The sequence below is a fragment of the Apis dorsata genome, unplaced genomic scaffold, assembly GCF_000469605.1.
Source record: "Apis dorsata unplaced genomic scaffold, Apis dorsata 1.3 scaffold_1254, whole genome shotgun sequence".
NCBI classification, from domain to species: domain Eukaryota; kingdom Metazoa; phylum Arthropoda; class Insecta; order Hymenoptera; family Apidae; genus Apis; species Apis dorsata.
The window spans coordinates 42,487-67,048 of record NW_006264351.1 but is presented as its reverse complement, the minus strand read 5'-3'; the positions used below and the strand labels follow the sequence as shown (position 1 = coordinate 67,048).

The following is a 24,562-nucleotide window of genomic DNA, read 5'->3' as shown; positions in this document are numbered from 1 at the left end:
TTTTTAAGTGGTTTACGTTAAAGAACTTGTTCTTATATTAGAATAGGTATACATAGTAACACAGTTTTCATAGACAGTGGCGTAAAACATAAAACGTACATGCTATGGTTAAGTTACGTTATATTGCGCAAGTTGCTATACAAAACTGATCTAAGATACGAAAACGACGATTGTATTCAAGGGCAACTCGACATTTTCCAGGGTCTTCTCGAATGCGCGCGGTGGTTCTATCCCCACCATTTTCCTTAGTGCGCAACAAATATGTATAAAAGAGAACTACCTAGTTGCCGACAGTTGATGTCGACGTATGAACGATATAACAGTACGACGATTAATCAGCTGCAAATAAATCAGTAATTCATACGCGTTTCATAAAATTAATTACAAAGGTAAAGCATTTTAATAATTTGTTAGTGAAATATTTAAATTAATTATATTCGGAAAGTGGGGAAACATTCCTAACAAAATAAACTACAGTTTGAATTGGTATTGAAAATACTTGCACAATGTCATTAATACCAATGATGTTTTCCGACTGGTGGGAAGATCTAGACCGACCTCATCGTCTTTGGGATCAACATTTTGGCACAGCAATAGATCTAGATGATTTTAATGATCTAGATTCACTTGGTTCAGAAGTTCTGCTATATCGACCACATAAACGCGGCAGAAGACATCATCGTCATAATCATCATCCATTTTTGAAGGCTTTCAACAAAAGACATGGTCGCGGTGCATCAATTGTTCAAGCTGATAAAGACAAATTTCAAGTGACATTGGATGTATCACAATTTGCACCGGAGGAAATTACTGTTAAAGTAGTAGATCAAAAAGTTGTCATCGAAGCTAAACACGAAGAAAAAAGGGATGAACATGGTTGGGTATCCAGACAATTTGTCAGAAAATATATCATACCGTCACAATGTGATATCAATCAAGTAGAATCACACTTGTCTTCCGACGGTATCTTATCTATTTCGGCACCAAGAAAAGAACCTTTACAATCTAGATCAAATGAGAGAACAGTGAAGGTACATTATACAGGTGAACCAGCTTTGACTAATTTTGATGATTCTTCAAATGACGTTTCTGAATCACAAAGAGAACAACCAATTCCACAACGAGAACAATCACAATCACAACAGCAAAATCAGCAAAATCAGCAATTACAAAATCAGCAACATCAACAACATCAGCGTTGTAAAAAGGGTAGTAAAGGTGTATAAATCATGTTCATTATTTTTTTATTTTCATTTTAATTATTAATTTTAATTTTTTCCACCAAAATAAACGTAATTTATAGTATAACTATAAAACATTATATAAAACTTATATGTATATTAAACTTTACATGCACAAGTACAAAATTGAAAGCATAAATATTGTATTAATTATTTCTTTAATAAAGTAATAAAGAAACTTTATTTGATTTAAACTTTTATTTGTTTATTTTCTTCCTTTCTATTTTAGATGATAATATTCCACAAGATAATAATAAAATCCAATGATTATTCAAAAATTGTTATCTTCTTTTCCCCTTTCCAATTTATAGACATGCGTATCATAGATAATATATTTTAAAACAATTTTAAAAAATTGTTAAAAAAAAAAGTAATTCTTATTTATTTGTTTTTTTTTTCCATTATTAAAAATATCTAGCACAAGACAATTTTAAAGAATTATTTTAAAAATATTCAAATATATTTTAATTAATATAAAAAAATTATTTCATTTTTTTTTATTTTATTTTTTTTAAGTAAGTTATTTTCTAAATATTTTCAAATATAAAATTTTTAATTTTTCTTATATCTTAATAAATAAATTAATGTATATAATATTGTATTGTATTGTATAATGTATATATATTATCAAAAATACATATATATATTTATGTATATGTATTGAAATATTTTTTTATTTAATAAAGAATAAATATTTTTATGCGAAATTAATAAATTGAATTTTTTATTAGATTTATTGAATTTCTCATTTAGTTAACAATACTTGTTAACTGTTAAAAATAATAATTAAAAATAATTATATATTTTATCTTATGACAGAAACGTCCAGAATTTTTTAGCGTACGCTGACCTGATTAATGATAACATATTTACGTGTATTTACGTGAGCTTGCATCCATATATGTACAGTTAGTCATAAAAATATTTAAGTATATACATTTGTTTTTAAATATATACATTTTATATTATATATATCTATATATATATTTTATAATAGAGAAAAAAATAATTAAAATTTATAATATTTTAAATGTTTATTATTTTGCCTTATAATAATAATTTAATTTAATGTTTGTTAAAAAACGTATCACGATATATCAAAATTGAAAATTTTATTATAAATTTATTAAACATGAAAATATGTTATATTTATTAATTTTTATAAATAATTGAAGAAATCTGATTCAAAAACAATTTAATTAATGGAATTTGTATTTGAAAAAATCATTATTATATTTTAAATAATTATAAATAATTTATCATAATAATTATGTGTAGAGAAAAATATACAATTTTTTATTTATTAAGTTTATTAATTTAAATATATTACTTAAAAAATTATATAATATTTTTCTAATTATTTATATATAGAAAAATATATTATATATATAAATTATATGTTAAAAACTAATATGAAATATATATGCAAATAATCAGATATTTTTGTGACGAACTGTACGTATAAGATGGTAGCTTAGAAGCACCGAGAAGGATCAATTTTATACTGTGCAAGAATAGATTGCAAAGACAGTGAATAAAAGTAGCCTAAAGATCAATAGCACACATATTCATACAAGTTCATACAAGTATTTTAAATAAAACTAAAATTCTAATCGATTTTTACAATGTATTTAAAAAAATAGAGCTTTAGTTTAAAGAAATCAATATTATTTTTATTTAGAAAATATAAAACGAAAATAAATGCTATTAATAACAAGTATGAGTTAGTTAGATTTTAATAGAATATGTTGAAAATATTATTCGTGTAATAATCTGTTGGCTGAAGTTATTCATACACAGATTTTATATGTAGGTATATTTATATCAAGATTAAATATTATCATGAATATTTTAAAATTTAAAAGTTTTTAAATTATAATTTAAATTGAAAAGAGATTAATTTGATTTTTATATTTTCAACATTAATGATAAAATTATAATATAAATTTTTATGTAAAAAATGCGTTTAGTATGTGTTTAATATCTATACACATTATTTTCATAATATTCGCTAAAATTTATATATTACTTATAATATTTATATAAAATATGATATTTCTTATTTTTTTTTTATTATATTTATAATATATTTAAGTTAAAACATTTTGCAGAAATATCAAAAATTTCATCATAAAAATGTCGATATGATATATCAATAGATAAATCCAGAAAAATATGGAATTTTTTATAAAATCATTATCTTGTTAGAAAAAAATTAATATCATAAAATATTTAAATATTCTGCGAGGTAAAATATTCTAGAAAATAAAATATAGAAATAAAATAGGATAAATAAAATGAATGACATTCAATGTTTTATATAATATATATTGCCGGGTGTTTTATGATTGCGCAGCAAAAGATTCCTTTTAATTGTTAAATTTGTGTTTGTTATGTGTGTAATTGTTGCATATAATTCCATATTTCAAATCTTTATAGATATAAATATTTAAAAAGATCTTTCTAGATAAATAAAATATAGTATTTTCTCGAAAATGTTCGCAAATAATAGAATGTTCTGGACACTCCACCTATCGGTAGCCGGTGCTATAAATACGTGCGTCGCGATCAGTAATAGCAGTATACAGAAAACAGTCGAGAGAGAAGCTTGACAAGCCTATTGTAAACATTAAAAGTGGACATTTTGAAGAAGTCTGTGACTTATACATTATTTAATATATCAAACATCAAATAATTCAATTAAAATGTCTCTGATTCCATTGCTGTTCTCTGATTGGTGGGAAGATCTGGATCGTCCACATCGACTACTTGATCAAAATTTTGGTTTGGGATTGTATCCCGAGCAATTATTGAATTCAAATATTCTTGATCAATATATCTTACCTAATCGCAATCAAAGATTAAGAAATCCATTGATATACTATAGACCTTGGGGTGAACTTTTGCGAAAAAACGAAGGAGGAGGCACTTCAACCGTGAAAGCGGATAAAGATAAGTTCCAAGTAATTTTGGATGTTCAGCAATTTAAACCAGATGAAATTAATGTCAAAATCGTCGACAAGTGTGTTGTCGTCGAGGGCAAACATGAAGAAAAACAAGATGAGCATGGTTGGATTTCGAGACAATTCACCAGAAGATATATGATTCCTGAGCAATGCGATATTGATCAAGTAACATCTAGTTTATCATCGGATGGTGTATTGAACATCACTGCACCTAGGAAGGAACAACCAAAGATCCAGAGCGAAAGAAATATCACCATCGAGCAGACGGGTAAACCGGCATTGAAGGAGAACACGGAAGAAAAGAAAGAAGAGAAGAAAGAAGAGAAGAAAGAAGAAAATTAGAATCTGAGAATATGTTGAATTATTGATAATATTATGTTCCTGCTTCTTACTGCTTTCATATTTCTTAAAGTTTATTTTGTCATTTATTTAATTCGATTTTTGTAATATAGATTCAAATTTTTTTTAAAATAAATATTCGATAAAATATAATTTCGATTTTTTTTTATATCCTTTTTTTCGTTTAAAATATCCTTCAGTTATTTAAATATATCGAATGTCTTCTTTAGATTATGCAATATTAAATTTATGGATATTCATATTTGAATATATTATTTTTAGAATAATGCGTATATATGTAATTTAAGAGAATTCATTTTTAGGATAATAAAAGATAAATAATAATAATCAAAAATTGAAACTAATAACTAACTAAAAAATAAATATTACTTTTTGTTCAATATATTACAAATTTTTCAAAATCATTTTAATAAATAATTTACAAAATGTAATAATTTCTTTATATATATATATATATATATTTGGAATATTTTCATATAAATCTATACCATAAAAGTAGATTTTTAAAAGATTATATATATATTTGCAATTCTTATTAAAAATTTTAAGCAACTGTAACTCAAAAATGTAATATATTTAATATTAATTTATAATTTATTATTTATTGCTAGCCCACCATTTTGTTTTTTAATACACGATTTTATGTACAATTAACGTAAAACTAACTCAAGCTTAAGTATTTTATCTCAGAGCATTATATATAATATTTAAAATTACAAATATAAATAAAATCTGTAATTATAGTGGCTATCAAATTTTAAATTATATTACATTAAATTTAATATTTTTTGTTAAATGAACAAACAAAAATATAATACTTCATACGATTTTTGCAAATGATACAAAACATGAAAGAATTTAATACTGCAAATATATCCTATTTAATATTTCATTCGTTGTAAGAGCTTTTATCTAAATACTTCTAATAAAACAGTATAATTACGGATTATCTTGAATTGACGAAACTTTCATTTTATATTAATTAATATAACATATTTTTCCAATGTACAATACTTAATTATTGTCAATAAGAAAAATTGAATTTTTGAATCGACGTTAAACATTTATGTCGCAAGCACCATGAAGTATTACATATAATTTTTACTAATAAGACTTTTTACAATTATTTAGATTATATTTTTTATATAGAAAAATCGATGTTAAGGAAGCAATGCATAATTATTATTATTAACAATTCATTGACAAATATATGTTATAAACATCGGTTTTTCTTTTATAAAAACGCATAATTAATATCTCATAATTATTTTTTTTTTTTTTTTGTATACTCTTATTGAGTGAAAATTCAATAAACATATCTTATTTAAACATTTTTTTCGCTATAATCTTAAAATTTACAAAACATAAAATATATCGAAATTGTTAATATCAGCTGTCTTTCAATACTTCTTTCAAAATAGATCCTGTATTTCTGGCTGGAATAAAATCTGGGAATGTTGGTAAATTTACATTGGAAAGTAATGAAGTAGATTGCGTAGATGAAGTTGAGTGTTGTCTACTATGACCAGGTCGTGGTAATGGCTAGAAGAAAAATAATCATGACAAAGCTTTGAAAATAAATGAAAATAAAAATTGATTCTTGTTCTTACCGGTGTTTGAATTGGTAATGCGGGTAATTGTGGTTTAGGTTTCGATTCGTTCTCTAGAAACCTAATGAATGCTGCTGACAAGGATGCTTCTTGATTCTAAATAACACAATTTATATATTTATACAATTATACAATTATATAATTACATAATTATATAATTATATAATTATATTTCATATAAATGCTTATATAAGTATACATAGATGTACAAAGAATGTTATTATAAATTGATATTTCGTAATATTAAACTTAAATATAAAACCCATGAATATATTATATAAAGAAGAATAATTTAATTATATTATTAGTTATATGCATTTACGTGGATTAATAATTTCGTGTATTAAAATTAATTATAATATTAAAAAGAAAAATTAATTTACTTTATTAGGAACTGTAGATCCGCTATTTAAACGAGAAAACCAACTATTTTGTCCGATTGTGTTATTCAATCCTGCTTTATCCTTTTCCGTTTCGTTGAAATCTAAAACTGTGGAAAACACTCTAAGGACCGAAGATTTATCTGCTGCTGATGAAGACAAGTAACCCAATAAAAGATTTTTAATGAGAGTTCTGAAAAAAATAATTGTTTGATTAAAAAATTAACTAAAAATTTTCTGATATTATATATAAAGTAATTGATAAATTTAAATATTAATTTTTAAATATTAATTTGCGAATTGTAATTATAATATAATTTGATCATAATTAAAACTTGAAATTTGAATGAAAATAATATTTATAAATATATGAAATAGATACTAACTTATCAACTTTTCCCTCTCCACTTTGTTTTGCTTCTTCTATTCTTTGATCTGCAGTATTTACGAGATTCGTTAATCGGTCCACTATAAATGCATGATAAATCATTATAAGAAACAGAGTGATAAAAACAAAACTAGTAATGTGTAAATATCAAAAAATAATTTTTATAATATTATCAATGAATAATAATATGTTTAAAAATGCAATTTCAGTAAAATTATTAACCATTTAAGAGAAAGTTTAGAATGTTGGATGTTTCATTTCTATACATGTGCATTCCAGCGTTGTAAAGTTGGCAGATTTGAAGGTTGAAAAGACATGAGCGTAAGTATAACACAAGTACTGGTTGTCTGAATATTACACCAGTACCTGATGTAATACTCACACCCATGTCTTAGTTGCTCATGCTGCATTCTTCACTTATCATGCCATACTAGCAAACTATGACGCATGCTACTAAAAGTAAGAAAGCTATATTAATAGTAATATATACTTTAGTATAATATGTTACAATAAATTACATTACATTAAAATAGAACAACTATCCTAATATGATTTCATTGAAATTCTTTACAAACAAAATCATGTATTTTATCTTACAAATTAATATAATTTCAAATGGTTATAGTATAATAAGCTTAAAATAGTTTTATGTATAAAATATAATATTAGCATTATCAAAGATTTATTAATATTAATGCTAAATTTGAAAGTTGATTTTTCAAAAACCACTAATAAAAAAGACAAAAGAATATATATGATAGCTAGCAAAATGGAATCTTTCAAGTACATTTTTCATCCTTGTAGGATAATGGTAACGGGTGGGAAACCCCACGAGGTAATATGAGCTTTTACAATTCACACACTCACAGTTACCGCATGAGATTACCCACTCCAACGCTACCAAATTTTATGTTTATAAAGATCTGTTTATGTTACATATATTATTTCAATATACATACGACTGAATATCTTAATTTATCTATTATGTATTTGGAAATTTAGTAAATAAAATTTACTAATTAAAAATATATGATTCATCTATATCTTATTTACACATTTATAAATAGCAATTCCATTAAAATTATAAAATTACAATTACAAAAATACATATATCATCATATATTATTATTATGTCATTTTAGTCAACTTAATCTTTTTATACAATATTATTGCAAATTTGTGATAGATAGTATAATTAAGAATTTACATATAATTTTTTATTAAAAGATTAAGATTTATAATTATTAAATTATATATTATGTATATATTAACAATCTAATTATATAAATTGAAAAAAATTAGCAATTATTAGATGTAAGTGTATATAATGTATATTTTACAATATAATATCAGTATCAATATAAATTTTAATGATATGAATAAAAAAATGTGACAGATTGAATAGAAAATATAATTAAATATAAACAAAAAATTGCCATACAATAAAATTCTTTACTTTCGTGCTGACTAGCAATACTTCGTATGTTAGTAGATAAGAATTTATATTTAGAAAAACAGAAGATAGTACCAGCACCAGTGGCAATGCATGAGCCAACGAAGATGTGATTTAGTGCGCTAAGGCGATCGTCCAGTTCGTAGCCGGATACCAGCAAGAATCCTGGGTTATTGTCAAAATCCCAGAATTACCAGCTGATATTTGACTACATCACCAGATTATTTTTATGTGTTTGCTTTTTGCAGATTAGTCACAGGTCACACTCAAACTGATGATAATAAAGTGGGATTTAACCATTTCACCATTTCAGTGCATAAATTGTAATTAGAAAGTGTGATATTTTGTGTAAAAACAAGCTATTAAACGGTAATAAACTTTTTTTTTTTTTTTTTTTTTTCATAAATTTATCGCATGTGCTTTCCTAATTTTTACAAATAAAGAATTTTAAATAATTCAATATATTGATCCAATACACTGATTTTTATGTTCATTAATATTTTGACATTAATACTTCTCATAGCACATATGATCACTTATGATGTAAAATTTGTGCAGTTATTATTTTATATATTAGTAAAAAATTAAAACATATACTACAAAAATATTTGCGATTTAATTTAAATATAATATGCTTTTCTTTCAATCTAAATTATATGAGAATAATTCACTTACGAATTTAATATAATTATACGTTAAAGTAAAAAATAAAATAATATATTTAATATAATAAAATTACTATAAAAAATTAAAGCAAATTATTCTCAAATAAGGATAACATTCAATACTGATGTTGATGTTACATAGCAGTTTATATTGCAAATTTTTATAATTAAACAATGTGAAGCTTTGATACTAAAGAATTAAAATCTTTAGAATATTTCTAATTTATTGTTACTTGCAATTTCATTTTGTAAATTGTATAAAAATCCCGGAATTATATTTATATCCACACCAAAGAAGTGCTTACACATGTACATATTATTCACTTATTTTAAATTAATAGTTTTCGAAAATTATATATATCTGACATATTTCAAAATTAGTTACATTAAATATATGTATTGATTTTACATGAATTTGCAAATATGATGTTTCCTTGCGATCGTATGAAGATTACATGAGCTTACTATTGATAAACAACGATCGAAGAAATTTTTAATTACAAAAAAAAAAAAAAAAAAAAAAAAAAAAAAAAAAAAAAGAAAAAAAAAACAAATAAGGCGAAAAAAAAAAAAAAAAAAAAAAAAAAAAAAAAGGAAAAAAAAACTAATCATGCGAAATAAAAAAAAAAAAAAAAAAAAAAAAAAAAAAGGAAAAAAAAACTAATCATGCGAAATAAAAAAAAAAAAAAAAAAAAAAAAAAAAAAGGAAAAAAAAACTAATCATGCGAAATAAAAAAAAAAAAAAAAAAAAAAAAAAAAAAGGAAAAAAAAACTAATCATGCGAAATAAAAAAAAAAAAAAAAAAAAAAAAAAAAAAGGAAAAAAAAACTAATCATGCGAAATAAAAAAAAAAAAAAAAAAAAAAAAAAAAAAAGAAAAAAAAACAAAATAAGGGAAAAAAAAAAAAAAAAAAAAAAAAAAAAAACAAGATGCAGGCAAATATAATACTTTATAATAAATAATAATAGAATCGAATACCTTCTTGGCTTAGTTGTTCGATACGTTCTGTTTTTTTATCAAGTTGTTCACTTAATCTGGATGCCGCTTGTAAACATTCTTTAGCTTCAGCTAATTGTTCCTATTAAGAATTATCAAAGAATTATATAATTTCACATTAAGTATTAGAAAAATAATATTTTTAACGTTTATACATAACTATATAAATATACCTTAAGATTTGTAACATCATTGGTTAATTCTTCCCTTTTTTTATAAGATTCGTTTAATTTAGATTGAATTCTTTCTGTTGCCGCTATGATATCCTTTTCTTTATCTAAAAATTATTGATACAAATTATCATCCATTATTGTTATAAATGACGATAATAAGCAATAATATTTTATAATATTTTATGTTGCTCGTGAAATTGTTTGAATTACCTCGTTGGAATTGTTCTAGAACAATTTGTAAATTAGTCAAAGACGCAGTTTGGGATAGGATCTTGTCCTCAGCAACGGATAATTTATTTTGTATATCGTCCCTTTGTTGAACAATCAATACCATTTGTTGCTGCAATGTTTCCACTTGTTGATTTGCTCTTATATTAGCAGAAGTATACGCATTCGAACTGGTCTTCAACTTTTCCTCAGCCTGCTGTAGTTTCGCTTCCAATTCTTTTCGCCCTTCTTCAGCAAGCAGAGCATCTTCCGTGTAATTCGATTCCATTTCAACCAAATGCGATCTTAGCCTTTCTAATTCTTTCGCGGCGTTCGCTTCTTTGCTCTGACTTTCGCCAAGTTGATTCTGCAACATTCTGTTGTTCGATTGTTCTTGAATCAGAGCTGCTTCTAACGCGTTACACTTCTCAGTGAGAATCTCAATTTCCGATGTTTGAGTCGAATGCTCGACAATCCCACAAGTTGCCCCGTTGCTCGAGTCTTCAGCGTTTCTCAAACGTTGTTGGACTGCTTGCAACTCGTTATTCGTCCACAAAAGTTGAGCATCTTTCTCCTTCAGGTCAGATAAATGTATATCTTTCTCTGCTAATAAACTCTGAATCTGCGATGTTTGCTCGTTCAAGAGTTGCGTTAATCTTTGGATTTCCCCATGATATTGCAAACTTTCATTGTGCTTGACGGTTACAAGTTTCACGAGTTCGTCCCTTTCGTTCTTTATAGTCGAAAAATGATCCGACGTTTCTTCATTATTTTTAGCAAGATGAAGTGCGTTTTTAAGGCCATTGATTTCTTCGTCTTTTTCTTTAATAAGGTGAGACAGACTTTCTATCGTTTGTTTACCCATATCAATCGATTCCTTATAACCCTCGATATTGTCTTGCATTTTTTTTCGTATATCCGTAATCTCCGCCATTAATTTACCATTCTCGTTTTTTAGAACATCGTTTTGTCGTTTCTCTTCCTCTAAACACGCTGCAATTTGCTGTTTCTCGTTGTCATAGGCATTTTCATTTATACGATTCAATAATTCCTTTTTCTCCTCTTGTAGACATGCTACGTCGTATTCCAATTTCTTATAATTATCCCGAATTACTTCGTATTCGCTCTTTAAAGTTTTATTCTCTTCCGCGACAGTTGCAAAATTTTCTTGTAACTTTGCCAATTCCCTCTCCCTCAAACGTAAAGTCTCCACTTCGTTCATCAATTGAGCATGATCATTTTGCATGGAACTTAACTTTTCAGTCAACTGGTTAATCTCAAATTCGTTCTTTAATTCCTCGTGTTTTTTTATTTCATTTTGCAAATTTTCGTTTTCCAATTGAAATTTTTCCGCCACTTTATTCATTGAAAAATAATCACTCTCTAATTTCGCATACCTTTCTTCCGCCTCTCGTAATTCTTCTCTAATTTCACTCAACATCTTCTCCTTGCTCGTTACCCGTTCTCTCAATTCCGACATTTCCTGTTCCAACAGAGACTTTTCCGTGCTCACCAAATCTATCTTATCGTTGGAATCGTCTTGAATGGCAGTCAACTGTTCCAACAGGGAAGACTTCTCTTTCGTTAAACTTTCATTTTCTTGATTCAATCTCGCTATGCAATCCTCTTTCGCGTCTATCCTATTGAACGCCTCGTCCAATTCTTTCCTCATGTTTAATATATCATACTCCAAATCATCTTTCTCGCGATTAGTTCTGTTCAATTGCTCCTGAAGATCTCTCAACGTATCGTTACTCCCCGTCTCTGAATTGCTTTCACGCCACTGCGAGATCTCCATTTCTAATTGTTCATTCCTCCGAGATAATTCCTCGTTTTCCTTTTGAATCTCATCCTTCGTGCCTCGAATTTGCGCCAACGTATTTTCTAATTGCCTCGTGTTAGATGTGGACGTTTTTAATTCTCGCCTCGTATTCTCAAGATCGTGTTTCAACTCCTCGATGAATTCGATATTTTCGTCCAAATCTTTGCACTTCTCCAACGACATCCTCAATTGCTCCTGCATCTCCTTCTCCGTGCCCTCCAACAGATCTACCTTTCTTCGTAACTCGTCGTTCTCGTCCAACGTCACGTGCAACTTTCGATTCAGGCTTTCCATCGTGTTGAACGTGTCTTCGATATCCTCCGGAATATTTTCCAATTTTCCTTGTTTCCTAGTTTGAGACGTGGTCGTCGCGCTCCCTTGAGCCTTTAATCGGGTTTCGTTCGGGCCGACACCGCGTATAACAGCGTTTTTCTTTCGCAACGAGTTCTTCTTACGCAGCACGGAGTTCTCCGCTTGAAGATGTTTCACTTCCTCGTTCAACGATTCGATTTCCGATTCCAATGAGACGACTCGTTCCTCATTCGCCTCAGGTATGGGCGGTAAATTTAATTTTAAATCTTCGATCTCCTGCAACAGCGTGTCGATGTGAGTCTGTTTAATGTTACACTCCATTTGCAGGTCATCCTTCATTTCCACGACTCCTTTCAATTCTCTGTTCAACTCTGATACCCATTTCTCAACCACATCTTTCTTCCATTTCACGTCTATGTACTCTTTCGCCAGGGTCTCGAAAATCGACTCGTCTGGTTCAATCTCAACGAAAGAACTCTTCAAAATATTCTTCACCTTCTTGGTCAATTCATTCAAGTCAATTCTCTTGTCCCGCACCTCGATCGTTTCTGCACTCTTCTCCATTTCTGGATGATCATTTGTCTGGATACATTTATCTACATATTCTAAACTATTAGTTTGCACGAAACATGGAACAGTTTCTGTTCGTATCGTGCTCGATTCCTTAAGTTTACCTTCCAATTGGACGACCTTATCTTGAGCCTGATTGTAGTCTACGTAAAGCTGTTCGTAAGCGTTTTGAAGGCACTGATGTTTCTTTTCAACCTCCTCCTTGAGAGATAACAGTTTCTCTACGGAATGAACGGAAAGATAATTAATTATTAGTCTTTCTATTATACATTATATCTGTTATAATCAATCACTTAAATCGATATACTGTATTAATTCACAAATCAAATCTATATTAATTGATAGATCAAAATTAATGCAATGCATTTGTATAAAAATTATTAAATTTAAAATTTGCATCTTGGAAAAAAATATCTAAATATCATAATGTAAAATTGAAGAATTAAAAATAAAAAAGTTAAACTAATGAAATTTATCAAAAAAAAAAAAAAAAAATCATTTGATCTTTGAAAAAGTAGATATTATGTATGTATTAAAATTAAGGAAAATTTCCATAAAATATAATTGTGAATGACTTATATCATTACCTATCGATTCCTCGTGTTGCTGATCGAGTTCCTCGACACTTGTGAACAATCTTTTATTCTCTTCTTGAAGCTCCTCGATTTTCTTGTATAATTCCATTTCCCTGTTGCTCGAGGCCTCGATAAATCCATCGTGTCTCACGTGATTCTCCGAGTTCACGCTGAAATTAGGCTTCAACGGAACGGATTCGTGGGTGACAGTGCTCGGTCTCTTAAACTTTTCGTCGAAGTCGGATTTCTCTTGTTTATTAGCCTCGCTGTATTTCTCGTTTTCGGTTTCCAGCGCTTTTAGCGCACCTCGAACTAAATCCAGCTTCTCGAGAGAGTTCAATTTGGACAGCACCGTGCGGAAATCGTTGATCAACGCTGTTTCATCCGATTGCATGCGTTTCGTATTCCTCTCAGCTTCCCGACTCTAATCAACACACGATATTACGATGTTCATTTGATCAAGAATATTTTTTTTTTCTTATCAAAAAAATATGATTATTTCTTTTTTATCGATTGAAATCTATTCCATATTGGACGAAATATTTATAAGAATAGATTGATCGATCGAGGAAAAGAATAGAGGATTTTTGATTATAAAAAGTCTGTGTAACGTAATATCAATTCGTGTCTAAAAAAAGGTATTGGATTTTATTTCATAATAAGTATGCAAACAATTAGTAAAACACTTGCACGTGCTTAACTACCACTTGTTATATTCTTAGTGTGTAAGAATCATTAGTATAGTGTTAACAGTTAATAATAATAAATATCTTCGTGCTGGATCGTTTGTTTTATTTGACCAGATTTAAGTCTTTAAATACACTACTGTGCCGTTTAAAATAAAGTGATCCAAAGTATTATAGTGTCGAATTCAATTTCATAACATCCTTTTATTCAAATTTGTTATTTGTATAACCATCTGTTACATAGACATATTAGTAATCTCAAATTTGTTTGATTAAACGTAATGATTCACTAGGAATGCTTCTTAATCATGCTAATACATATCGAAGGTCGAAACATACTTTTCGACCGACTGAAAGAGAATAAATTATTTTTTCGATTTGTCTTTACCAAATTCTAATACCTTTTCTTCCATTTGTATTATACGATTCACCATATCCTGCTTCGCTCTCAAGAATTCTGCTTTCTGGTGTCCATCAGTTAATTCATCTTTCAAGGAGGAATTGTTAACCTGAAATGAATAATTATTAGAAATTTTACAACGACAGTTAAATTTTTTTCTTTATCACATGTGTATTTTATTTCTCTTCATTATATATTTAATATATTAAATATATTTACAAAGAACAAAAACTTTTAAAAAAAGAATACTTTTCTAAATTCTGAATAAAAATAAAATAATCGAATAATTAGTAAATAAAAATTATTTTATAAATGAAGATTAATCTAAAATACAATAGAATAAATAATAACTTTTTTGTTTAAACCGAAGAAAATTGAGTTTGAAAATTCTTCGAATATATGTAAATTCGACCAATTTCTAACCAAATGTGTTCAATGTCTGTTTCAAACTTAGTTTTCTTTAAAATATAATTTCAAGCTAAAAAATTGTATTTAACATTTTTGCATACATATTTGTATATTTTTATGTATAAAGTAACTTCCTATAATTCAGTTTATATCATTTATAAACAGAAACATAAATGTTGAAAAATAAATAATACTATTATAATAAAAATTGTTATTGAATGTAATTATGTCGCTACTGTAAATATTTATCCGCCATAATTAAATAATAATTAAAATCATGTAAATAAAAATACACGTAATATGAAATATAAAATTGAAATTAAAAAATAATTACCACAACAATTGTAAAATAACATATTTATAAATTAAAATTCAATCTTTTTAACAATGGAATGGATTAAAATTTCTTAGGATAGAATATCATGGAATATGAAATGTTACAAAATAAAATGGTAAAACGAGGTAGAAAATGTGTCAACATTTTCGTTTATTATGCAATTGAAAAAAAAACAGTAATAGTAAATTGATTATGTTACGCGTTATATTTTGAATCAATAAGATGGCAGTGATACGATATTGATTGAAGATAATGCGTAATAACATGTGTTATCACATGTATATGTGCGTAAAACATCGGTACCGAGTTAAAATTAAACGCAATTATCTGAAAACAATTGCATCAGTAATTATACCATTTATGTTTAGTGGGACAGAGAAGACAATGCGATTATTAAATGGACAGGGAGCTATGAAAATATTATATGTACGAGTAGCCATTCTTAATTTTTTAAGAATGTATTTTAAACTGTTATTTTTTTTGTTGCTAGTCACTTACTTACAATTTGTCTCGATTCTTGTAATTTATTTATTACTTATCATGATTAATATATATTTTTAAATAATTAATATAGAATTATTCTCATTAATTTGAATATATACTAATAATAATTGATAAAATTGAATAGAAAATGTTTATGAAAAAATTTTATTTATATTTTTTTTTGTGAATTTTTCAAAACTTTTATTATCAATGCAGATTTTTTTGTTCTAATATTAGAATTTTTGCATCGTTGAATAAGATTTTAGAATACTTTACCTTTTGAATGCGTTTAACTTCGGCTTCTAAATCTCGTATTTTCATGGTGGCTTGTACCAATTGTTCTTGCAACTGTCGTACGTGGTTCTGATTTTTCGAATTTCGATTTTTCGCGGACGGTGGATCCCAAAAAAATACTTCGCCCTCATCATCTTGATTATTATCGTTCTGCAAAGAACAGATCATTGAAATTATAAGTAATAGTTCGAATCCAGCATTTTATTTATTTTTTTGGCAAAAGCTCATAACAAATAATTCTTTTCCAATCTATTAAACGTAATATACATCGAAGATATTATAAATTTCTCAATCGACATATTTTACATATTACATATTATATTTCTATTAAATAAACATAATTGTAAACAACTTCGATGATTAATCGTTATTTCATGATATATTCATATCATGCAATGTCTCGATGTAAGATAAAATTATACAGGAGCCAGCATTATATCAAAGAGATAGAATTAAAAAAAAATTCACAAAGATCTTTTAAATAGATCCCGATGATCTTTCGAAAGCAAAATACGCATTAATGCATCGGTGCATCAGCAAACACGTGGTTCGATTGAAAATTCAAGTGGCAATTCTTACGAAAACGAGCGATAATTCGCAAGATACACACACAAAAAAAGTGTCACACGTGTTTTAGTCACAAAAAAATATTATTATTTATCGAGACGAATAGATCGGCAAATCGTAACGTGCCATGACATTTCAATGGCCATGTCGGATACGAGTAATTTTTATCGGAGAGGAAGTTCGCGATTATATCGCGTAAAAAATACTGGAGATCATTTTTCGAACTTGCATTGAGTAACTTATGAATTTCAGAAAAATATTAAAAAATCGTATCGTTATTAATATAACAACAAACAATTTATTAAGTTTTCCCCTAAATTATCACATAATTAGATCTTAAGAAATTTCTGATGATGAAATTTAAATAATTAATTAAAATTAAAATAACAAACGTATATTTTTAAAAGAAATCACGATCAATGTATTTTAAGGAATTAATTTCAAAATATTCTTTATTTATACAAATATAAAAAGTAAAATATTTAATAGAGATACATTGAGTAATAAATGTTATTGACAATGAATGATTAATCTGCTTTAAGATATTGATAAATTGAATTACACTTTTGTTTATTCAGTAAACTAAAAGGAGAGAGAATATATAAATAAATAAAAATTTAGAAATAATTAAGCATTTTGATGAATGTAATTAATGCTTTATATATTTTAACTATCTTTTCGAATAAATATTTTAATCAGAACTTTTCTGTTCTGTAAATATATGAATTTAGCTATTTGCTTTTTGAAATTCAAATATTTAACGAACGTATCCAAAGTATAAATAAGTTTTCCATTTTTATAATTAGTAAAAACATACAGATATTTTTATAAAATTAATATTAATCTGATTGTAAATACAATGGATCCATTGATGAATGATATTGATATTTAACTTCCATCATTAAATATATACAATATATAATAGATATCCTAAATTCATCAATCCAATTGTCAAAACACTGCACATGAATCGTGCCACATTGACGTTTCTCTGCAACTTTTTGACTCGAAGCAGGATGTGACCGACTGGTAAGCAACGTATATGATTACTAACTTATGATTGTTACACAGGTTTACATAAGTATCTCGTATGCCAATGAACAATGCAACCTAGCATAGACGTTGTTGTTGCGACCATGGTCTCGTGCGAAAGGAGAGAAGAGAGAAAGAGAGAGAGAGAGAGAGAAAACTGGGAAAAAAATAAAAAAGAGCGGGGATGGACGCACTTATGCAATCGAAATTATGATCAGTCTCGTTGAGGAAGAGAAAGAAAAAACGATATTGAAGGCACATTCGGTTTTTCAAATTGCCCGCACCCGATGCGGGAAAGGATGTCAAGATTTTACGGTGAATTGAGACCTTATAAAAGCCTTGTCATTCCATAGAAATTGCCTCGATTATGTAACCCCTCGTGTACTCTCTCACGTGTTCCATGCATATTTCGCCTGTTGTTTTTATCTATGCAAAAGCCGATCGGATATCTCAATTTAATTCAATTCGCACCGCCAGATACGGTAAATTAAATTTGTTATTGAAAACGCGTGTTGGATAAATTGCAATCTCGTTTCCTTTTTATCTCAGTTATTATTTCTTTCTTTTCTTTTCCCTTCTTTTCAAAGTTGTTACGGTTCGAAGTTTGTTCGATTGTATTTCATGATATAAATATAATGGGTCCTTTAAATAGTTTTGGAACCGAGGATCGTTGAACGAACGGGTTGTATTCGCTTGTGTGCCTTTTGTTTTTTGTTATTTTATCTATTTAATAATTTTTATATTTGAAATGAGGACGGTTAAAAGAGTTTATATATTTGTTTTCAATTGTCGAGGAAACTAGGTTATTGATAAGCTAACTGAAAGCTTTTTTTCTTTTGAATTTATATTTTTATTTATTTATTTACGATGAATCATTGTATATATAACGTAAAAGAGATAGATATTTCAAAATTTAAAAATTTTTTCAATTTGTTTAGTGAAATTATTTTATTAAATAGTGCAGGGATAATAATTTATTTTTAAAAATATATTTATTTTTTTATTATTTCCCATATGATAGATAATTGTCACATTCAAAGTGAAGATAAAAATTTAAAATGAAATACGAGTGAATTTATATTTATTTCTATTAATAGTTAATAATAATTGAATAATAATGTGTATATCTTTCATTGTCTATCGTTCTCTATGTAATAAATATGTAATAATGTATAATTATATATTTCAAACACGAAGAAATATCAGATGATTGAATAATTTCAAACCTAAATAATATAAACCATACAGAAATAATTTAATAAAGTCAGATTTAATAACTTACAATAACTTCATGAATAGAAAAATAATTCAAAAGTGAGTCATGAAAGTTTATAATGCGTTGAACTATAACTCGTTTGAGAAGAAGGGAAAAACAATTGTCTCAAAACTTACAATGCCTCGTTAATGAACGCCACATCCAATTTAAATTGTAAAACAGATTATTGTGAAAAAATTTACAGGGACACTCGTAAGAATTGTTTCAAAAAACGTGGAAATTCCTTTGGTCAAGAGTCAATAGAGAGAAATAGCTTGTCAATTGATTCGAAAGTCCTTCGTCATGCATTACCATAATTCTATACAAATTATTCAATGGGTTGTCATTGTGTCCACGCATAACCCTGACAAAAGACTACAAATAGGTTTTTAACCTACCATAAGTTTCTCCCATCTCGACAGGGGAAGCAAAGATTCATCTTTCGACCGGGCTTTATGCTGCCCAAAGTTCTTTCATCTAAAAGTCAATTCTTCGCCTATTCCAAACAAATCGTTTTCTTCTTTGCCACCATATTAAAAAAGAATAGCGCAAAAGTTAGGCAAAAATGTATTGTATATGGGGTGTTGATGATAATTCATACAATATTTTTGGAGAATTGATCTAGAGACCAAATCGAACACAAACGTTAGCGTGCAAAAATATCGATTGAAATTTATTTATAAGATTATAAAACAATTGAAGTTTGCATTAGATGAAATGAGATAGAACGAGATAATTATATCTTCGTCACAGCGCCATCTTATTCCGTCTTTTGTCTCGCTTTATCTAAAGCAAACTTGAATTGCTTACAATTAATTATAATAATTGCTTTAGTGATTGTTTTAACCTTTAAAATCGATTCTCTCAATATTTTATGAATATTAACGCTCTGTATATTCTTGTTATAGTTTTTTGAAAAAAAGAGCTCGTACAAAGTAATTAATTTAATGAGTTGTAATTTTTCCACAGTATTAACGTTGAAGAATCATATAACGTGTATCTAACACATCTTTGGAAAATTGATTCAATATAAAGAAAAAATTATAATATTCAATGAAAAATTATTAATTATTGTTATGTAAATTATAATGATACGTATTTAGTTGTATTTTTTGTTTAAATTTTCCAAAGATTGATACGCAAAAAGACGGAATATTTTCATGATTTTTCTTGTCTTTTTTTGTGAAGTAATTTGAATAAACAAAAATCAATTCGTCGATGCATATGTTGGAACAGTTTGGTGTCGCATCGTTGCATATTATTCATACGACCCTCTCAGATATGCGACTGATACTGAAAAGCTTTCGATGCACACTGTCGAAATGGTAATCGATGCACGCGCGTTATGCATCTGTCTTGCCTGCCTTCGACTGATATTTTTTTAAATCGATCCTGTCCGCGATAAACAGTCCTTTTGCCCCCGGAATATAACCCCGATTTTACCGTGGACAAAAAAAAATAATTTAAATAATTTTTAATTTCCCTTTTTCCAATAATGTGAAAATGTAAAATTGTTGCATAATCTTGTAATACATCAATCTTCTTAAACGATTGTGTGTTTCCCTAATTAATTTGAATTCTAAAAGTTTCACTATTATCTATTAAAGAAAAAAAAAGAAGAAGAAGAAGAAGAAGAAGAAGAAGAAGAAGAAGAACAAAATATAATTCTTTTCTTCTTAAATTTTGATTCGATCTTTAATAGAAAGAAACATAATTTTCTCATTTTATATCAACACATCTCGTGTATATATCATCATTCTCATACCAATTACTGATTATCGCAATTTTATTATCTTGTTTAAAAATAATATTCTTCGAGATACGAATCGACAGGTGAAGAATAAAAAAAAAAAAAAAGAACGCGCCTATTTTTAAAAATAACCAGGACAAAATATGTCAGAAAAAAGCAGTTGCGTGAAAAAAAAAAAAGTTGGGTTGAAACATTGTATTCTTACAAACATGCAGGCGCCTCGTGCCCAAAGGGGAGCGCAACTCTAATGAATATGAAAGGAGTCTCCGTTAGGTCAGGTCAAGGAATAATGCATCGTTTGACTTGCATACAATCTTACACGACAAAAGTTTCCTTTTCTTTTTTTTTTCTTTTTTTTCTTCCATTACAGTCTGTTTATACATTTACTTCATCTTGAACATACGATATGTTAAGATTGACAGGGAGAAGATCCCAGGGTCGTTTGAAAAAAAAAAAAAGAAAAATGCAACATAATTTATGCATCGAACTAAGGGCTCGTTCAATTCCATGATTGATATATTTTTCATTTATTATTATCATGGTAAAACATTAACCTTTTTCAAAAGAGCGTATAACATTAAGAGATGTGTTAATTTACTTCACATATATTTATGATTATATGAATATCAGGTTTGTGAAATTATTTCTTTGATATTTTATATCAAAGAAGTTGATTGTATTTCTTATATTAAAATTTCTAATATTAAAAAAATTTCTTATGTTATTAAAATTTTTTCTATTTATCGAAATGGAAATATTATTTTTAAAACCAAAAAATCAGAAGAGGAGTAAATAAAAAATTATTATATGTGAATAATATAGATATTTTAATTAGACTTTAATTCATTATTGTATTAAATTCTATTTTAATTTTAATTCATGGAGACAAGCGTTTAATTATATATGGAAATACATGGAAATATATATTGGAACAGCAATTTCCAGTATTTCGTTACAATTTCAATATTTTTCAATATCATCAAATTTCTGATATTTAATTTCTACAATATATTTTTATTATAAAATTGAATCAACAAAAAATTTATTATATGTCCATATGTTCATCATTGAACTCATACAAAGACGTATAAAAAATAAATGAATAAATAAATAAACGGTAATTTGCTTAAAAATTTTGTTTTTCATCTCTAAAAAAAAAAAAAAAAAAAAAAAAAAAAAAAAACTAACAATTTTTTGCTCATAGTAAACTGTCTATGATGAAATAGTGATAATAATTTTCTGTTTTCCAATATAGTGGTCAATATCTATTTACTTTATACGTTTCAAAAAAAAAAAAAAATGTTTTATCTATCGTATCAACCTTTGATGCAGATTGTGAATGTGTAGACACAATGACATAGATTTATAGATGCATGTATTTTTTAAGCTATTTATTGATATTAAAAGATAAAGAAAGCTGATGAAATAGCTATAAATTTTTTAAAGCAGAATTTCATAAATATAATCTATTAATTAGCGAATTTAAAAAAAATAAAAAAATAACGTCTCTATTCTTAATTATTTGAAGGATTTCGAAGATTGTGAAATCACCTCACCAATAAAATTGGCGTTAATTATTTTAAAAGTCTGCGCTAAGCACTAGTAAAACACTTTATTTTTGAAACTAAAATCATAACTTGCCTTTCATAATTAAATTAAATAATTAAAAATTATTATTATTTAAATAAATGAGTGAGTAGAAATATATTCAAATTATATATATATATATTACACATAATAATATATTATTTTTATTATTTTTATTATAATACATTACGTAATTATATTATTTAGATATGAAGAACAAATATATATATTTATAAGATAGATATTTATTATTATCTATGATTATTTGAATAATAAAAACTTTTAGAAAAAAGAGATATGAAATTTTATTAGAAAAGATAAATAAAACAAGGTCAAGTTATTGCAGTTATTAATAACTATAAGTAATAAAATATAAATTGTAAATATAACTATCAATAAAAAAATACAAAAAGAAATTTTGAATATTTTATAGTTATAAGATCCATGCAATTTTTGTGAAAAAAGAGATATATATTATTTCGATATATATATTAGAATTAATAATAAAAATTCAATAGAAATAATTCTCTAAATAACTTATCTCAATAGATAAATACGACAAAAAGAAATTATCAGTAATAAGTTTGTTGCAAGTGCCACACCTTTTCGGATAAGAAAATGGAATTTTTGATTAAATATCTTTTTACTTTTATGTGATTATCATTTAATAAATTTTCCGTTTTTGCTTAGGCTTATGAGACGTTATGAGATAACGTGTGCAGTGTGCAATTATTTGAATGATTGCAATAAGATTTAGATAAAAATAAATCATGTACTTTCCTCTTGATTTTATTATATTTTACAAATGATATTACAAAGATATGAAAATATAATTTTAATTTTCTATAATTTTATATTATTTAGTTATGATTGTATTAATAATTGTATTAATATTTCTTTAAAGAAAAATTCTAATTCTTTAAAGAAAAAAAAAATAAATAAATTTCATATAATTTCTATAATCTATAAATAGATTAATTTTCTTATAGAAATTTAAGATTCTATAAATATTGAATTTTGAAAATATATATATCGAATTGAAAAAATTGATCTTAATTTTAAGAATGACAATTTTCATTGCTTGCTATATCAAAGATATGATAATACAATTTTGGATAAATATTATAGGATGATAAGGAATAAACTGATTATATCATACAACAGATATCATTTATGAGCTTTATTTGCAATGTTATTTTCGTTTTAACGTTTATTGAATTTCCTAATTCAAGCTAAAATCAATATTTACGTGACACTTTAAATAATAAATTGAAGAAATAATGAATTAAACTGATCACTTAAAATTTATTTTGTAACAAGTGTATTTTATTTTAATACCATATGATTTAGAAAATCTAGTAATTATTACTTAAAATTATATACATTATTATAACATACTTTCAATAAAATAAAAGAATAAAATCATAAGACAAATAATATCTCATAAGTATCTTTAACTAATAAAATATATATATTTTTTTAAAAAATTGATTGAATTTTACAAAAAAAAAAAAAAAAAAATCGTTTTTACAGCTTAAAAACTTATGTCATGATTAAAATAAAAATATATTCAATTTTTTTTTATTTATTATAAATAGAAGTCGAGTTTAATGAATTATTAATTCTATTTTTTTTAATTAGAAACGTTAAAAATAAGACTTACATACTACATATAATTATAATACATAGTTGAAATTATACATCTTTTCCTTATATGTTTCTCGATCTATCATAATCTTAATAAGTATCTATCGAGCATAAGTGGAAATAAGTCAAGATCGTGGATCGAAGGATTATAAGCGAAGATATCCAATGTGGAAAATGAAACCTTGTTTTATATGGATTGTGGATGTAACTTCGAGGTCTCTAAACAGTAATTATAATCTTGTACAGATAAATGACGTCACGGAACTTCAAACATGGTGACGAGTCATTCGAGCACCATTAAATGTATATTGATCACCGCACTCCAAGTGAATCACGTGTAGCAAGGACACGTGTATTCTAATCCATTCTACAAATAGTACTTATTTCTTTTCGCGGTC

At 26.3% G+C, this 24,562-nt stretch overlaps 3 protein-coding genes and 1 long non-coding RNA gene across 7 annotated transcripts in view; 2 read left to right on the top strand and 2 right to left on the bottom strand.

Moving 5' to 3' along the window:
- The first annotated feature begins 281 nt into the window (after nt 1–281).
- Nucleotides 282–1,435, top strand: LOC102676805 (protein lethal(2)essential for life-like). Its single transcript, XM_006625076.2, has one exon. The coding sequence runs from the start codon at nt 507–509 to the stop codon at nt 1,224–1,226; it is 720 nt and encodes a 239-aa protein (XP_006625139.1). The 5' UTR covers nt 282–506; the 3' UTR covers nt 1,227–1,435.
- Nucleotides 1,436–3,808: 2,373 nt separating this feature from the next.
- On the top strand, nt 3,809–4,699 carry LOC102676666 (protein lethal(2)essential for life-like). Its single transcript, XM_006625075.2, has one exon. The coding sequence runs from the start codon at nt 3,947–3,949 to the stop codon at nt 4,547–4,549; it is 603 nt and encodes a 200-aa protein (XP_006625138.1). The 5' UTR covers nt 3,809–3,946; the 3' UTR covers nt 4,550–4,699.
- A 701-nt stretch (nt 4,700–5,400) lies between these two features.
- LOC102676255 (thyroid receptor-interacting protein 11-like) overlaps nt 5,401–24,562 on the bottom strand; it is a 60,413-nt gene continuing 41,251 nt past the window's right edge. For 3 of the 4 annotated variants that reach the window (XM_006625071.2, XM_006625072.2, XM_006625074.2), the window contains 10 exons: nt 16,309–16,476; nt 14,806–14,913; nt 13,731–14,142; nt 10,443–13,364; nt 10,233–10,336; nt 10,042–10,141; nt 6,944–7,025; nt 6,561–6,750; nt 6,178–6,273; nt 5,401–6,109 (listed from right to left, as the gene is read on the bottom strand). In XM_006625071.2, coding sequence (XP_006625134.1) covers nt 5,957–6,109; nt 6,178–6,273; nt 6,561–6,750; nt 6,944–7,025; nt 10,042–10,141; nt 10,233–10,336; nt 10,443–13,364; nt 13,731–14,142; nt 14,806–14,913; nt 16,309–16,476 — 4,335 coding nt within the window. In that variant the 3' untranslated portion in view covers nt 5,401–5,956. The remainder of the gene's footprint in view (nt 6,110–6,177; nt 6,274–6,560; nt 6,751–6,943; nt 7,026–10,041; nt 10,142–10,232; nt 10,337–10,442; nt 13,365–13,730; nt 14,143–14,805; nt 14,914–16,308; nt 16,477–24,562) is intronic. The other variant, XM_006625073.2, reaches the window with a different exon arrangement.
- Nucleotides 17,088–24,562, bottom strand: part of LOC116186688 — an 18,693-nt gene continuing 11,218 nt past the window's right edge. Inside the window, exon 3 of the long non-coding RNA XR_004151710.1 lies at nt 17,088–17,098. This is a non-coding gene — a long non-coding RNA (uncharacterized LOC116186688). The remainder of the gene's footprint in view (nt 17,099–24,562) is intronic.